The sequence below is a fragment of the Moschus berezovskii genome, chromosome X (genome assembly GCF_049115385.1).
Source record: "Moschus berezovskii isolate FMDL1 chromosome X, NW_MosBer_1.0, whole genome shotgun sequence".
Classification (NCBI taxonomy): domain Eukaryota; kingdom Metazoa; phylum Chordata; class Mammalia; order Artiodactyla; family Moschidae; genus Moschus; species Moschus berezovskii.
The window spans coordinates 121,093,960-121,112,590 of record NC_142488.1 but is presented as its reverse complement, the minus strand read 5'-3'; the positions used below and the strand labels follow the sequence as shown (position 1 = coordinate 121,112,590).

The following is an 18,631-nucleotide window of genomic DNA, read 5'->3' as shown; positions in this document are numbered from 1 at the left end:
AAAAGAGAGAAGAAGTAAAGAAGAGTGTTTAAACACTGGAGACACTGAGAGGAGAAGGAAGGAAGGGAAGGAGTGGAGAGAGTGCTGTGACAGAGGGATTAGGCTGTTAGAGGGAAAAAGATAAGGAGAAAAGTAATGAAGGACAAAGGAAAAGAGGGTGGAGGGAAAGTGAGAGGAATATAGGAAGAAAGAGGGAGAGAGAAGCATTGGGGAAAGCAAAGAGGAAGGAGAGGGAAGAAGGGAGAAAAGGGGCTTGCAGGCCAGCAGGCAAAGAAGACAGAAAAGCCAGAGAGAGTGAGAGAAAGTCATCAAGAAACATAGAGAAGGGGGAGGGAGGGAAGGAAGACAGGAAAAGAGAAGAAAGACACAGTGAAAAAAGGGAGCAATAGATAAACAGAAAGGAAAGAAGGAATGGAGGGAGAGAGGAGGAAAGGAAGGGGAAGGAAATGGAGGGGGAGGAAAGGATGGAAAATGGAAGGAAAAGAGGATGAATGAGAGGAAAAACAAGAAAAGGACAAGTCATTCAAAAAGGAAAAGGTAAGAGATTAAAGATGAGCATGAAAGTGTTTGAAAAGGAGTAGCCAGTAAGAAAAACATCAAGTACAATGGTCTGTGCAAGTGAAAGAGATTCAAAGATGAGAAGGAATAATTTTTTAAAGACCCTAATATATAGATTGAAAAATAGATTATTTACAGTTTGGTAGCAGGCAGTCAGCGGAGAAGGCAATGGCACCCCACTCCAGTACTCTTGCCTGGAAAATCTCATGGACAGAGGAGCCTGGAAGGCTGCAGTCCATGGGGTCGGACACGACTGAGCGACTTCACTTTCACTTTTCACTTTCATGCATTGGAGAAGGAAATGGCAACCCACTCCAGTGTTCCTGCCTGGAGAATCCCAGGGATGGTGGGGCCTGGTATGGGGTCGCACAGAGTCGGACACGACTGAAGTGACTTAGCAGCAGTAACAGCAGCAGCAGCAGGCAGTCAGATAGACAGAATGGACTATAAATAGGAAGTACCAGTAAAAAAAAAAAAAGAGGTATAAAAAAAAGCATAAGAAAAAATGAGCAAAAGGTGAAAAGCAGCAGGCAGGAAGAAAAACGGAGTAAAAGAATAGGGGAAGAAGGGATGGAGGGAAGGAGACCAGGCAGGCAGCTTGAAATAGAATGAATTGGTAGGAGAAAGTAAAAGGAAAAAGAGTTTGAAAGGGAGAGAATCTTAAAAAGATGGAGTCAGTAGGAAACTCAAGTAGGACTGTGGGGATGAGAGATTTAAAGAGAAGTTGTTGAAGAAGACAGTAAAAGATAGATAAACACATAGTAAATAGATTATAATTTTAAAAGATGCCAAGTAAGAAAGATAATAGAGAAAGATGATAAGAAAACAAAAAAAAGTATAAAAACAGGTCCCTGTAAAAATACAGTAAAATCAAGCAAAAGAAAAGAATGCATCCATACATGGAGGCAAAGGAAACAAATACAGAGTGAGAAACAAAGGGAATGAGAGACATGGGAAATAAAAAAAGAAAGAAGGGAGGGGACAAAAGAAAATAAAGGTAAGATGCGAGGAGTAAGTGTCTAGAAGTAAAGAGTAAAATAAAGGAGACAAAGAGAACAAAAGAATGATTGAAATAGGGAGAGGAGACTGAAAAAGAGGACCCAGTGAGAAAATTAGCGCACTAGGTTGGGAAGGGGAATTTAAAAAGAAGTCAGTCACAAAAGCAAATTAAATAAATATGTATATACAGAGATTATTAATAGACATTTTAAAAATTAAAAAAGCAATTCAGAAAACTGAACAGGAAAAGCAGAAGGAAGGAGAGAGGGAGGGAGGAAGGAGAGAAGGGGTAAGGGACGGATGTATGGTCAGGGAGGGAGACAGAAAGGAAAGGAGGGAGGAAGGCAGCCAGCAGACAAAGAACAGAGACACAGTGAAAGGGAGAGCTAGAGAGACACAGCCAGGAATAGAGGAAGGAAAGGAATTAGGAAAGAAGAGGTTTAAAAGGAAGAGACTCGGGTACAGTTAGGAAAGGGGAGAATGAGATTTTTTAAGTCAATAAAAATACAGTAAAATGAAGATGATAGGTACATAGTAAGGAAGATAGGTAAGCGCACAGGTTTAGGTAGGTGGAACTTTAAAAGGACAATCCAGTAAAGACAGTATAAAGGAAGGAGAGAAGGGGGGCGGGGAGAAAGAGAAGTTTAAAAAGGAGCCAGTAAAAACTTAAGAAGGAAGGAGAGGGACTTTCCTGGTGGTCCAGTGGCTAAGACTCTGCACTCCCAACGCAGAGGGCCTGGGTTTGATCCCTGGTCAAGGAACTATATCCCACATGCCACAACTAAAATCCAGTGCAGCCAAATAAATAAGTCAAAACAATATTTTTTAAAAATGGAAGAAAGAGAGGGAGGGAAGGAAATAGGAAGGTAGGGAGGGGAAGCAGGGAGGGAGGAAGGAAATCAGTTTAGAAAGGATTTTTTGTGTCAGAAGACAATTACATGAATAAGTAGAGAGAATGAGAGAGGAGGATACTGTAAGAAAATTAAGTATAACTGTGCAGGGTGGGAGAGAGTTCTAAAAGGTAAAAGTCAATACGGAAAGAGTACAATGAACATAGATCATTAATAGCTGGATCGATAGCTAGGTAAGTAGGTATTTATATATGTAGGTAGGTGTATGGATATAAAAAGAGAAGAAAGAGGGGGAGAGGTTGGAATGGAGGGAGAGAGGGGTGAATAAAAGGAAGAAAGGGGCAGGAAAGAAAGTTTATAAGGGAAGAATCTCTGGGAAAAAGGCTAACATAAAGAGTGATCGTGAGAGGCAGCAAGAGACTGCTGAAAAGGAGAAACTAGTGAGAAAATAAAGTCATGGACAGGAGAGAGAGATCTAAAAATACATTAAAATAGATAGGAAGATTGGATAGATAGATACGAAACAGATTTTAAAAATAGAAGCCAATAAGAATGGCAGTATAAAAGAGGTGCAGAAGACAGAAGAAAAAAATTTAAGGGGAGTCACTTAAAAAGTATAAGAAACTAAAATAGATAACCAACAAGGACCTACTGTATAGCACAGAGAACTATACTCAATATTTTGTGATAACATATAAGGGAAAAGAATCTGAAAAGTGTGATTCATAGAAACTGAATCACTTTACTGTACACCTAAAACTAACACAACATTGTTAACCAACTATATGCAATAAAGCATAAATAAATAAAAATTTAAAACTATAAGAGGGGAGGGAGGGAGGGAGAGGAGGGATACAAGCAAAGGTTTAGAGATGAGACTGCAGGAAAACGTTAAAGAAAGAGAGTGGGCGGGGAGCCCAGGCAAGACAGGGCATAGGCCTTGTGACTCAGCCTCTCATGGGAGCAGGCCTCCATGGCAGGCCCTTGCCAAGCCCAACCACCAGCCCAGGGCCTGAAGTCACCAATCCTGTTTATAGCCTGGGTTCTTCTGGGGTTCCCTATGCAAATTCCAAAGGAATTGTTTATCTAGCTGGTTTCCCCATGGGCTATACAGCAGCAGCTCCAGGCTTTTCCCTCAACGTATATCCTAGAGCACATCCTACCTTCCAAACAGGTACCCAGCTGACTGCCCACTCCCCAACTCCTGTCACCCCACCCCACCCCACCACTGTGCCAATGTATGCAGCCCCAAGAATGCCTGCCTACAGCTGTGTGGCCCCTAAGTGGTCACCCCACAAACATTTGCAGATGGAGCTGTGTAGTCACATCATGGAGGTTCCACAGTTGGTGGTGCAGGCCTCGTGTCTCCAACCAGGACTTTCTTCTTTATGCTCTAGTATGTACGCTTAGTCACTCAGTCATGTCCGACTCTTTGCAGCCCCATGGACTGTAGCCAACCAGGCTCCTCTGTCCATGGGATTCTCCAAGTAAGAATACTGGAGTGGGTTGCCATTCCCTTCTCCAGGGGTTAATACTCTAGACAATTAGCTAAACACTACTACGGCTGACCCAGCAGGTCCCAGCACACTCAGTCTCCAGTTGACTCTGTGGGTTGGTCTTAAAGCAAATCCTGTTTGGTGGGCTATCAGGCAACTTTTTAGCTAACTGTAATTAAACAAAGGGAGTATTAATCTATTCTGAATCATATCTAGTTGAATGCATGTTAAAAAAAACCACAGAAAGCTCACATAATTTATCCACAGTGACTGATACTGACTCATCATATGCAAAACTCAAAAGTATGGAAAAGTATTTTACAACTTGTGTCACTAATGACTGTCATAATATATGCAAAGTCTTTAAAAAAAAGAGACTGTGTGAGTAAGAGTATCGAGTACAATTGTGTGTGGTATGGGAGAGATTTTAAAAATACAAGTCAGTAAAGAGACAGTAAACATACATAGATGCTTGATAGCTAGATGGACAGCTAGGTATTAGGTATGTACAAAGGAAGATAAATATATGATTGATAGAAACAAAAGACAGATTCATCCAAATATGCATACATATAGAAAGGACAGTAATAGGCAGAAGCCAATAAAAAAGAAAGAAAAACTTAGAAATGGATGGAAAGAATGATTTAAAAAGAGGACACTAAAAGAAAATAAAAGGAGAATGGAAGGGAAAAAGTTAGAGACAGGAGGAAAGGAAAGGAGGAGAAAGAGTAAAGAAGGAATTAAGGAATGTAGAGGGTGAAGCATTGAGGGAGAGGATGGGAAAAGGACATTATTGAATAAGAAAGAAATGAGAGAAGAAAGGAAATATGAAGGGGGCAAGAGAGTGGGGAGGGAAGAAAGAATCAAAGAAGGGAAGGGGAAGGGGACAGATAAAAAGAAGACCGAGGCAGGAAAGAAACAGAGGTTATGGAGTCCCTAGGAAAAAGAGTAAAATCAAAAGGGAAAAAATGTGAGTGTGAAATGAGAGTGATACATGGGTTCGATCCCACATGCTGTGGAGCAACTAAGCCTGTTTGCCACAACTAGTGAGCCTGTGATCTAGAGCCCACAAGCTGCAGGTGCTGAAGCCTGCATGCCCAAGAGTTCATGCTCCACAATAAGAGAAGCCACAACAATGAGAAGCCTGCACACCACAACTAGATAGTAGCTTTCACTTGCCACAACTAGAGAAAAGCCCACACAGCAATGAAGACCCAGCACAACCAAAAATAAACACATATTTTTCTTAAAAGAGAGAAGAAAAGAAAGGGGAAGAGAGAGAAAGAAGTTGTTTAAAAAAGAAAATAAGAAATATCATTACAAAAAATTTAAGAGAGAGAATAAAATAAGTTCTAAAAGGAGGAACCAATAAAGAATGCATAGAACAAGAATGACAGAATAAAAGATAATGGAAGTGAAGAGAATGGAGGGAAAGAGGGAGAAAAGAAAATTAAAACTTTTGAAAGGATGAGGGAACTTCCAGTTCAAGATGGCAGAGTAGAGGACATGTGCTCATCTCCTCCTGGGAGAGCACCAAAATCACAACTAGCTGTTGAACAACCATTGACAGGAGGATGCTGGAACCCATCAAAAAAGATACCTTACTTCCAAAGACAAGAAGAAACTGCAATGACATGGTAGGAGGGCCGCAATCACGATAAAATCAAATCCCATACCTGCCAAGTGGGCAGCCCACAAACTGGAAAACAATAATACCAAACAAGTTCTCCCACTGTTGTGAAGGTTCTGAGCCCCACATCAGGCTTCCTAGCCTGGGGATCCCGCAAAGGGACTGAGACTCCCCAGGGAATCTAACCTTGAAGGCCAGTGGGATTTGATTACAGTACTTCCACAGGACTGGGGAAAACAGAGACTCCACTCTAGGAGGACATGAACAAAATCTTGCACACGCCAAGACCCAGGAGAAAGGAACAGTGATCCCACAGGAGATTGAACCAGACCTACCTGCTAGTATTGAGGGTCTCCTGTGGAGGCATGGGTCGGCAGTGGTTCACTGCAGAGATGGGGGTACTAGCAGCAGCAGTCCTGGAAGGTGCCCCTTGGCATAAGTCTTCTTGCACGTTGCCATTAACCCTACCATACAGCCTCTAGACCCCAGGGCTGGGTCTTGCACACTAAGTCACTTCAGTCGTGTCCAACTCTTTGAGACCCTATGGATTGTAGCCCACCAGACTCCTCTGTCCATGGGATTCTCTAGGCAAGAATACAGAAGTGGGTTGCTATGCTCTCCTCTAGGGGATCTTGCTGATCCAGGGACTGAATCTGTATCTCTTATGTCTCCTGCATTGGCAGGCAGGTTCTTTACTACTAGGGCCACCTGGGAATCCTAGGGAGAGAGGGAGTGCAACTCTATCCATCAGCAGCAATTGGAAAGCTTTACTGAACATGGCCCTGCCCACCAGAGCAAGACCCAGTTTTTCCCACTGCCAGTCCCTCCCATCAGGAAACTTACACAACTCCCCTAGCCTCATCCACCAGAAGACAGAAGAAGCAAGAAGAGAACAATCCTGCAGTTGCCAGAATGAAGCCTCACAGAAAGTTAATCAAAATGAAAATGCAGAGAGTTATGTCCCAGATGAAAGGACAAGATAAAACCTGAAGTGGAGATAGGCAACCTCCCACATAAAGGATTCAGAATAATGATAGTGAAGATGATCCAGGATTTCAGAAAAAGAATGGAGAAGATGCAAGAAATGTTTACCAAAGACATAGAACTAAAGAATGGAAAAGAAAAAAAAAACACATGAATACACTGGAAGCAATCAGTAACAGAATAATTGAGGCAGAATGGATAAGTAACCGGGAAGACAGAATGGTGGAAATCACTGCCACAAAACAGAATATAGAAAAAAGAATGGAAAAAAAATTAAGACAGCCTAAGAGACCTCTGGAACAACATTAAACACACCAACATTCACATTATAGGGGTCCCAGAAGAAGACAGACAGAAAGGACCTGAGAAAATATTTGAAGAGATAATAGCTGAAAGCTCCTCAAACATCGGAAAGGAAATAGTCAACCAAGTCCAGGAAGCACACAGAGTTCCAGGCAGGATAAACCCAAGGAGGAACACACCAAGACACATAATAATGAAACTGACAAAAATTAAAGACAGATAAAATAGTAAAAGCAACAAGGGAAAAACGGCAAATAACATACAACGGAACTCCCATAACATTATCAGCTGATTTCTCAATGGAAACTCTACAAGCCAGAAGGGAACAGCATCATATTAAAGTGATGAAAGGGAAGAACCTACAACCAAAATTCTACCCAGCAAGACTCTCCTTCAGATTTGATGGAGAAATCAAAAGCTTTCCAGACAAGCAAAGTTAAGAGAATTCAGCACCACCAAACCAGCTTTACAACAAATGCTAAAGGAACTTCTCTAGGCAAGAAACACACGAGAAGGAAAAGACCTACACAAAATAAACCCCAAATAATTAAGGAAATGGCAATAGTATCATATAATCCGATAATTACCTTAAATGTAAATGGATTAAGTACACCAAACAAAAGATAGCCTGGCTGGCTTGGTGGATGAGAACATGTGCATATATGCACTTCCACTTACCATATCACTCCACTTAACCCCCCAAATTGTATGTAATTATTTTATATTGTTAGGATAATCATGTTTCCATTATGGCTTGCAATTGTAATTATCTTTTATTTTTTGTCTGACTATTGATTGTGAAAACTGATGAACATCTTTTACTATTCACTTAATACCATTGTATCATGATTGGTCAGCAGAAAATAATAAAGTTCTACATCACTAAAACTACCATTTAATAGAAAAACCTGTAATCACTTTTTAAAATCAGAATTATCATGGAATTTTTTGAAAAATACAAATGCCCAGGTATTGCTTTTTTTCTCCAGAGCTCCAGATGTGTTTCTAATGAGCAGCTATGTTTAAAAGCAACTGGACTGTATGATGATCTTTTACATTTATCTAGTTTGTTTCACTTTTTCTATTTCATATTTAGTGTTCCCGTTTCATTTAGTTTATGTTTTCCAATTTCTCTTTTTTTATTTTTTGACGTTCTTTCTCAAGCCTTTATCAAGTATAGTAGAAAAGTTTATATAGTATCAATAATATATATATGTATTTTAGAAAGCTTATGAATTTTTGCCTAGCTAAAAAATTTATGACATTTATGGCATTCCACTTGTTTGACTTAGTATGAATAGAATGCTAGATTTCTAATTTATACATTCACTTAGAAGTTTGATATAGTTCCATGTATTTTGCATCTGGTAGTCCTACGAAAAGTCTAGAAAGTTTATCACCTTAGTGATTTTAAAACAATTTGAATGAGGCTTGAAACTTCTAGTCCAATTCTGAGAATATAAAGAAACACTATGTTGTAAAAGAAAAAAAAAAACAAAATTAACATGTGATACAGTTATTAAATATAGACTTTGTTCAAATTTCACACACAAAAAAGAGTGAACATATGTATAACTGATTCACTTTCCTGTACACTTGACACTAACAACATTGTAAATCAACTCTACTCCAATACATAAAAATTTTTTTAAAAAGGATGAGGCTAGGAAAAAGTATGAAATAAAAAACAAAATGTGAGTGAGAGATGCTGAAGAGATTAAGAAGAGATGTTGATAAAATTAAGTATAATTGAAGGCATGGAGAGAGAGAGTTCTGAAAAAAATCAGTTTAAAATGGTAAAATAATGATACATTGATTGATGACAATCAGATGACAGGTTGATAGATATTCATAAAGGAGAAACCAGTAGTAGTAAGACAGGACAAAGAATACAGAAAATGAGAGAAGAAAAGAAAGTTTTTTTCAAAGGAGACAGTAAAAGAAGAAAGGAAGAATCGAATTCTGCAAAGGATGAGTCAGGGAAAAGAATGGCATACAGAAGGAGAAGGAATGTAAGAGTGTGATGGAGGATCAGTAGGAAAACCAAGTACAACTGTGTGATGTGCGAATAGTTAAAAGTAGAAGGCAATAAACGTAACATAAAGCTAAATGATTGATACCTATGTAGATAGCCAGCTAGATAGGTAGGAAATTTAGGTAGAATAAAGTTTTTATAGGAGAAGGCAGTTGTCAGGACAAGAATATATATAGAGAGAGGAAAGGAAATAAAAAAGTTTTAAGAGTAGTAATAGAAGAAGGGAAGGGGGAGGAAGGAAAGGGGAAGGAGGGAAAACGAAGGAAGATGAGAGGGAGGAAGGGTGGTAAGGTGGATGATGAAAGGAGGTAGGAGGAAGGAATAAGACACAAGGAAAGGGAGGACGGACAGGGAGGAAAGAGGGAGGAGGGGCTTCCCCAGTGGTCCAGTGGCTACGACTCTGCACTCCCAACACAGGGGGCTTGGATTTGATCCTTGGTCAAGGAACTAGATTCCATACTATAACTAAGACCCAACCAAATACATAAATATTTTAATAATAATAAAATAAATTTCAGTTTATTAGTGATGAAAATAAATAGTAATGAAAAGAAGAATCTTTAAAAATAGGAGACAATGCAAAAAGAATGGAAGAAGAGTGCAAAGAGGGAAGTAAGGAAGGAGTGGAAGAAAGAAAGAGGAGATAAAAGGGATGACAGAAGGAAGAGATAAAAATAGGGGAGGAAAGACAAAGAGAAAAGGACAATGAATGAAGCAGAGCTAGAAGGGACAGAAAAAAGCTTTTAAAGAAGGACAGAAAGATTGAAAAGAGGAAGTGGGAGGAAAGAGAAGTTTAAAATGATGAGCCTGTAGAAAGTGTAAAATATAAAAGAAATGAAACAGTGTGAAGGGCTTGAAAAGGATGTATTAATAAGAAAATTAAGCCCAATTTTGGACAGTGGGGAAAGAACTCTAAAAAGAAGCCAGTCAAAATATTTCAGTGATATAAGATTCATGGATGAATTGACAGGAGGGTAGGTTGATAAGTAGGAAAGTATATAAAATATATATAGAACCATAGATAGATGATTGATAGATGATCGATGGTTGAATGGATAGATAGGTCTTATTTTCAAAAAGAGAACTGAGTTTTTAAAAGTCAGTACATAAAAGATAGAAAAAGAGAAAGGGAATGAAGTTAAAAAATATTTTTCAAAGGGGCCAGTACATAGAAAATAAAAGAAAAAGGGAAGATGGACAGGACAGGATAGGATAGGGTAAAGTAGGAAAGGGAAACAGGAAGGCAGGGAGGCTGCATGCAGACAGGCACTGAGAAGAAAGAAATACAGAAAGGGAACAAGAAAATGATGAACAGAAATAGAATAACGGAAGGAAAGAACGAAGGAAGAAAGGAAGACATGTGAAAGCAAAAAAGAGGAGAGGTTTCAAATGGAATAAATTATAAGAAAATGTAAAATAGAGAAAAATACAAGAATGAGAGACAGAAATGAAGAAAAAAGGAGAGTCAGAGACAGAAAGAAAGGAAGAATGTCTCACAGCCCAAAAAGTTTTAAAAGTAGGAGCCAATTTAAGAGTGATTGACAGCCAGATATAGAGCCAGCTAGCTAGATATGTAGAAAGAACAAATTTTTAAAGGAGAAAGCAGTAGTAAAGATAATAGCAAAATGTATAAAGAAAGCGAGAAGGAAACAAAATGTTTTGAAAAAGGAGTAGTATAAACAAAGCAAAAGAAGAATGGAAGAAAGGAGGAAGGGAAGAAAGAAGGAAATGGGAGAGAGAAATAGTGGGGGAAAGAGGAAGGAGACAGGAATGGACAGAAGGAGAGAAAAGCAAATGAAAGAAGATGAGAGAGAGAGCGTGGGTGGATGGATGGAGAAAGGAAAGGAGGAGGCAGGGGGAAGGAAGAAAGGCGTGAGGAAAGGGTGAAGGGGCAGTGGACAGTAAGAGGGGAGGAAGCGGTGGAGGAAGTGATGAAGTGAGGGAGGGGAGGGGAAGGCATGCATGCAGGCAGGGCAAGAAGAGAGAGACAGAGACCATGAAAGAAATGGAGTGAGGGAAAGAAAGAGGAGAAAGTGAGACGAGGCAGGAAGGAGGAAAGAGGGAAGGGAGGATGTAGGGAGCAAGGAGAGAAAGCTCTAAAAAAGAGGAACTCAGTTAAAAACAAATAAAATAAAGATGAATGGAGAACAGCTAGGTAGTTTGGTAGGTTGATGGACAGATGGGTAAGTAGACAGGATTTTTAAGTGGAAGATCTAGCTTTTAAAAGTCAATATTAAAAAGATAAGTGAAGAAGAGAAACAGGGTTAAAAGAGGAAACCCAAAAAATGAATATAAGAGGAAGAGAGGAGGAAGGAAGGAAAGGAAGAAGGAGGTCAGGAAGGCAGGAAGTAGGGGAGATAGGGAGGGAAGCAGGAAGGCAGGCAGGCAGTAAGTTTACAAAGGATGGGACTTGCGTGGTGGCTCAGTGGATAAGAATCCACCTGCCAATGCAGGAGACACAGGTTCGATCCCTGGTCCAGGAAGATCCCACATGCCGTGGAGCAACCAAGCTCATGTGCCACAGCTACTGAGCCCACACTCTAGAGCCTGTGAGCCACAACTACCGAGCCTGTGTGCTGCAATTATTGAAGCTTTCATGCCCTAGAGTCTGGCTCTGCAATGAAAAGCCTGCCCACCGCAACTAGAGAGTAGGCCCTGTTTGCTGCAACTAGAGAAAGCCGGCAAGCAGGAACAAAGACCCAGCGCAACCAAAAATAAATAAAAAATTTAAAATAAAGGATGAGTCAGTAGGAAAGACAGCTAAAGAAGGGAAGAGAATGTAAGAGTGAAAATGTAGGAACCATTTTCCTACAAAAAACCTAAAACAATTGTGTGGCGGGGGACAGACTGTAAAAATAGGAGTCAGGAAAGCAAAGACAAAAATAAAGACAAAGAGAAATGGTTGAGAGCTGAATAGGTAGGTAGGCAGTTGTACAGATGATAGGTAAGTAGGTAGGTAGATATATAATTTTAAAAGTGGAAGCCAGTAAGGAGGAATGCATGAAAAAGAGAATGAGAGAGTTAGAGCAGGAAGGAAAAAACAAAAGGGGAGCCAGCAGAAAGAGAGTAAAAGGAGGATGGGAGGAAGGAAGACAGGAGGGTGGGAAGAGTAAAGATAAGAAAGGAAGATAGGAAGAAAGGATGATGGAACAGAAGTAAGAAATAATGAAGAAAGAAAAGAGGTTTATAAATGATGAGTCAGTAGGGGAAAGTGAGAAAAAGCAGAAAAAAACAATGCGAGAATGAGGGGGAGAACCAATAAAGCCAAGTACAATTGTGTGTGATGGAGGGAGATAGGTTTAAAAAGTAGAAGTCAGTTTTTAAAAAAAGAGAATACAATATAGATGGATAGATGGCTAGGAAGGTAGAGGGATGGGTAGGTGCGGCAGACAGGGAGATAGACGATAGGTAGAAACATGCATCCATCCATGCACACACACACACAGAACTGATTTGGAAAGGGAGAAACCAGTGAAAAGCCAATACGTGAAAGGTAGAGAGTTGGAAAGAGAACAAATGAATAACTTTTTAAAAGTGGATCACTAAATAGTAAAAAAGAGAAAAGAGAGGACAGGAGACAAGATGTGTGAGGGGGGGGGCAAAAGAGAAAGAAGGGAAAAGAACCAGATAAAAAGAAGTTTTAAGGGAAAGCAGAAAAGACTTCACTTTTAAAGAAATGAGCAAGAGAATGGGTTCAAGAGAACTTTTAAAGAGACCAGTCAGTAAACACAATGTGAGAGGGAGGAAGGAACGAAAAGTTTGTGAAGGAAGACTCAGTAACAAAAGCTCACAGTTCAGTTCAGTGAGATGAGGGTGTAACCTTCTGCCTCTGAGACAGTACATCACTTTAGCAGCCAGCTTTCTCCCTCCATCTTCAACTGTTAACTTCCCCTTCCAGTAGGAGGAAAGTTTCAGGTAGGCATCTTAAACAGTACCCACCTCAAATGCTTTTGGGAAAAAAAAAACAAAAGAACTTGATGTTCACAGTATTACAGAGGTGACAGAATGAAGATGTCTATTTCACATATGAAATTGACATATCACTGTAACAAAGCCATCATGTTCTACCATGTCAACACCAAGGAATACACATAACTCTAATGAAAACCCAATTAGCACACATATAGTTTAGAATCCTTTTGTCTATTTCTAAATGATTAGAAACAGGAACGGCAGTCACCTTTTCCACAAATCAGGTATATATGTATGGTTGCCTCAGCCAGATTTTTGAGGCATAACCAAAAATTGTCATGGCCATTGTGGGGTCTCCAGCACATGGCCTCCAGGGTCTGTAACACAGCTATTATGCTGGTCTGCATCCCCACACAAAGAAAAAGCCATGTTCTTCTTGAGCAGGACAGAGGGATGGAGTTTTTTCCCTTTTGCCAGAGGACAGTTCTGCACTGCCCCCACCCCCTTCCCCCAAAGAATTTTAACTATACAAGATAATATTATAAAAGTGATTGTCCTGCCTCCCCATCACATCTGTCCTAAGGTTTCTTAACCTTGCCACTGTTGTCATGTTGCACTGGATAACTGCTTACTATGGGGACCATCCCGTGCATTGTAGTATGTGTAGCATTACACATGGCCCCTGTCCACTAGATGCCAGGAGAAATCCCACTCCCTGATTTGGAACAACCAAAAATGTCTCCAGACATGTCCAATTCCATTGTCCTATGGGGTACAAATTTGCCTCCCACTGAGACCTACTATGAACCCTCTCCAGTTTCTCCCCATGTACAGATTAGGATATGGTTCTCCCCCTAGTGGGCATAAAAAAGGATAAATAGAATTCATCTTGAATAACTTTGTCATCATTACTATTAATTTTTTTTTAAGCTCCTTATCCAAAGATCAAGAAAATGAGTGTCACTGCCGGTCACCAGAAGTCACACCAAGGACAAAAAAGTAATTGAAATAATTAGAAATACTAAAATAGTCATTTGTGTGTCTTTCCCAATGGTGTTGTCTAGGGCAAGAGGTGTGGCTTATGTTCTTACTCGTCTAAGTGTCAGCAGTATGGATATCATTGAGGCACTTATTATAAAAGCACAGTCTCGGGCACTGCCCCAATACTGCATCAGAACCTGAACTTTCACAAGACCCCAGCGCATGACATGCACATTGACTTTTGGGGAACACTGGCTTCCATAGCCCCATGGAGGCAGAATAAAGTAAGCGTGCTGGGATGACTATTTGTCCTCTGCCCCCTCTGGTCTTCAGAGACATGCCCTTATCTCCAGTGAGATAGTGCTTGGCCTGTCATCATTCAGTTAAATTGGCCATCACTGCAATGGCTCATGGTCTGGTCTCGCTGGGCTTAGTAGAACCCTCTGGATTTCCCACTCCACCTGAGTCCTGACTGCCTGCTCCATAACACTCTGGGAGGAGCCCTCTTACCCCCAGCCCAGTGACCCCCCTTGACAAGCTTCCCAGCTAGACCCTCAGCCCGTTCTGGGCCATGTGTATACCACACGGAACCAAGAGTGGCTTAAGAAAGCAAAACCTCAAGGGGAAATAGGGAGAGGTTGGTCAAACGGTACACATTTTCAGCTGTAAGATGAATAAGGTCTGAGGATCTGATGTATAACATGGTGACTGCAGTTGAAAACACTGTATTGTATAATTGAAATTTGCTAAGAACAACAACATGATAAATATGTGAGGTGATGGATGTGTTAATTAACTAAATGGGGGGGTGGGAATCCTGTCACAGTGTACATATATATCAAATCACCACAATGTGCACTTTAGCTATCTTACAATTTTATGTGTCCATTATATAAGTCAGTAAAGCTGAAATGTTTTAAAACTGAAAGAAAAAGAAAGCAAAACCTCAGCGAGAGCCTTGCTCTGCCTGACCACACTGTATTACAAAGTTTGGGGTCCATGACCCCAGTGAGGAGGAAGAGTCAGAGTAGGGATAGCCAAGGAAATCTCTTTCTAGAGTCTTAAACAGAGAGCTGAGCAATAGTTCTTTTCTCTCCGTTAACCTCAGTTATCTGAAGCACCAAGGCCCAAAGTAAGCAAAATGTGAAGCCCTGTCTGATTTCTTTGGTCTCCAGTCACTCTCACCACCTTCCCATTTTCCCACCATCTCTGAGCTGCTAAAGGAGTGGACATTTTCCCCCTAACTTTCCTGAAGTCATATCCTTTTTCTTCCTGAGCCCAGATAACTCTTATTTGGTAAGCTAAGTATCTCCAGGACACTATGAATTTTCTCAACTAAGTATTCCAGGATGTTTCTACACAAAAAGGAAGGTAAAATTTAAGGAAATTCTTGAGACAACTGCATGGCTTGCAAGGCATAATGTCTTGGTTGTGTCATCATTTGGAGGGATGACAGATACTGAATATTACCTGGCTGTTCATAATGGCATTTGTCCTGTTAGAAATTCTAACCTCTCCTTCCTTCCCTAGCTCCACCCCCAGGTAAATGAAAGCCTATGAAAGATGAGGGTAGAAATCTTGTACTTAGTCAAAAATGAAAGAGTTATATAAAATTTTAAAAATAGCCCTGTTGCATAAATGGCTGTTTCTCATTTCTCAAGCCCCAAAAGTGAGTACAACAATAGGTGGTCTCCAGACCTACATCTTGAAGGCATGATCACTGTAAAAAAAAGTGTAAAATTTAGAAAAACTTGTAATATATGTAATGTGACAACATAATAAACTTGGGCAAAAGGCATGAACAGACATTTTACTGAAGATACACAGATGACAAATAAGCACACAAAACACTGTTTAATATCATTAATCCTTAGGGAAATACAAATCAAACCACAATGAGATACCACTACACACCCAGTAGGATGTCTAGTAGAATTTAAGTAACTGACCATACCAAGTATTTGCAAGGACTTGAAGCAACTAGAACTGTCTGACATTGCAGGTGGGAGTGTAAAATGGTACAACCACTGTGGAAAACATTTTGGCAACTCAAGTTAAACTACATCTGCCATGTGATTCAGTCATTTCACTCCTAGGTAGGAGCCCACAAGATATGAAAATATATGTTCAGATAAAGATTTGTACATCAATGTCCACAGCAGCATTATAGTCAAATTGGAAACAACCTAAATGCCCTTCAGCAGGCAAATGGATAAACTAGTGTATCCATATCATGGGATACTACTCAGAAATAAAAAGGAATAAAGTATTAATACAGGCAACAATATTGATGAATATCAAAATATGCTGAATAAAGGAAGCCAGATCACCACCCTCCCCCGACAAAAAAAGGGTGGTACAACCCCTGTTTGATTCCATTTATAGCAAACTCTAGAGAATGCAAACTAATTTATAGTGAAGCAGATCAGTGATTGCCTGGGAGACAGGAGTAGAGAGAGGGATGAACTATAAGGGGGCACAAGGAAACTTTTGGGGATGATGCAAATGTTTACCTTGATTGTGGTGATGGTTTCAAGGGTTTATATAAATATATATATATAAATATATATATATATATGCCAAAGCCAAATGGTACATTTTAAATATGTTCAGTTTATTGTACTTCAGTTACAGTTCAATCAAGTTTAAAAATTAAATGATTTCTCTTTCATTTGCCTATAGGACCATCCCAGCATTTGTATAGTTCTGTAGAGACTCCTGAAAGAAGATCAACCTTGTTGCATTCTCCACATGATGTACAGAGTAACACAAAAGAACAAAAGGTACAAAGCTGTATGTCTCAGGTGCTTTGTACTGGCCACTCATTTATCTGGTTAATTTTTCTTTCTAGGGGATATCCCCATTCACTGGGTATGGTACTGATTGGTTAGAAATAATGGAGTTCTACACAGATCTTAACCGTCTTCCTGGTAGAGAAGGTTCTGAGTCAGCTTCATGCTAAATGTACCATGTAGTTGAGCAGAAACTAACAAATATTTGATGATGATAATGATGATGATAGCTAATGTTTATTGACAACCTGCTGTGGGCTAGGTCCTAGTAGAAGGTAGGGGAAGGCAGGAGGAAGGGAAAAGGGGAAAGTAGGTGACACAGGATACAAAGATAGAAAAGACATCACTGCTCTTGGGGATGCACTGTCCAGGGTCAGACACATAAACAAAAGTCCTTATAGTCAAATGAGAGAAGACTTTTGTTTTGTATAAAATATGAAGCACAGAAAGTGTGGAGAAATAGCCCTGCCTAGAGAAATCTAAAAGAACTTTATAAAAGGATGGCTTCATTGAATTAGTGGGAAGTTTTCAGATGAGTAGATGTGAGGATGTAGTGAGGCAGTATTGCAGACAGGCTTACAATGTTAAGTGAAAGCATGAAAGTTCAAGCCAGCAAAACCAGAGCAGTGGAACAGAAGAGACTGAAATGGTAGGTTGAAGCCAGAACTTTGTATCCCTTGCTGAAGTATGAATTTATTCTCTCAGTAGTAGAAAGCCATTGCCGGTTTTTTAGTAGAATGAGAGATAAGAATGATTTGGGTTTTAAAAGATACTCTAGTTGCAGTGTGAGATAGCTGCATAGAGGAGATTAGAGGCAAGATAGTTTGAGTCTACTGGGATAGCGCAGATAAAAACGATACAGGCCTGAACTAAGGCTGTGACAATGAGGGTGAACCAGAGGCCACAGATTTAAGATATTTCAGAGTCAGAGTATGTCAGGATTTGGTGACTCAACAGATGTGTGGACCCAGAGAAAAGGAGATGACAATGATGGTGATGATTTAATTTTTGTGTGCAGGTTTTGTATGCACATCTCAGAACTCATTATCCTCCATCATATTTGTCTGTCTTTTCTACTGGGTGATAAACTTCTTGAGGTCAGGAATTATGTGTCTTAGTTCCAGGCAGTGTACTCAATAAACATTAGACTGGATTAAACTGGCCTTATCTGAAATAAACAACAATTCTATGCTTTCTGGAATGGAGCACTGGATTATTATTATTGGTTATAGGATTATTATACCTATAACCAAAATGTGGAAGACAGACAAGTAGCAAGTTTGAAAAGACAGGAAAAGATAGCGTACCTGGGTACAATATAAGCTTTATTTTAAACTAGTTAAAGTGAGGTACCTGTAAAAGATATCCAGGAAGAGGTTAATAATATGTATGAGCATTGAGACCAGCACCTAGTAGAGAGATCGAGATGAGGGGAAGGGGGAGATAAGATACTGTATTATTCTGATTGCTTTAGAATCAGCAAAAGGGTCTTTTAGAAGAATAATTACTAATTAATTTTTTCTTGAATGTTAAACCATACAGAAAGATAGAGAAACAATTAGGACATCATATCCTTCAAATAATGGAGGTAAGAAAATGAACAATATTTATAATTGCTGTGATATCTTTTGCTTAAATAATTCATTTTGTCATATAGTCTTCCAAGTTATGCTTTTTTCCCTGATTATAAAATCCATGATTAATCGATAAAGGAAGATATAAGAATTATTCATGGTTGTAAATATAAGCATCACATTTTTAAGTGATTCCTGGGAGAATAGGCCTTTTGGAATCGACAAGGTATGAGGAAGTTAGAGTCTCTGGTGTGATTGCCTCTGTAAGTCCCTGACAATGCGGCCATTAGAGAGTCCCAGTGAAGAGAATTCTCCCCAGGAAGGTCTCTTTTACCATCTTTTCTCCCAGACATAAAAATCCATCCTGTTTCCCATCTCCCAGGACTGGACTAGAGATTAGCTAAGTCTCTGTTTGTCTCCGTAAGATTCCCATGCGTAACCTCCACACTTACTAAGAGCACTGGGACATCTTCACCTGGGCGGCCCATGAGTACCTCAGATCCAACATGTGCAAAA

The 18,631-nt window shown here is 39.8% G+C and overlaps 1 protein-coding gene across 1 annotated transcript in view; it reads left to right on the top strand.

Annotated features, from left to right (window-relative positions):
- The window catches only part of LOC129564133 (fibrous sheath-interacting protein 2-like), an 84,362-nt gene that overhangs the window by 16,228 nt on the left and 49,503 nt on the right, over positions 1–18,631 (top strand). Inside the window, exons 9-11 of the mRNA XM_055437779.2 lie at positions 13,699–13,767; positions 16,432–16,532; positions 18,084–18,129. Of these exons, the coding sequence (XP_055293754.2) occupies positions 13,699–13,767; positions 16,432–16,532; positions 18,084–18,129 (216 nt within the window). The remainder of the gene's footprint in view (positions 1–13,698; positions 13,768–16,431; positions 16,533–18,083; positions 18,130–18,631) is intronic.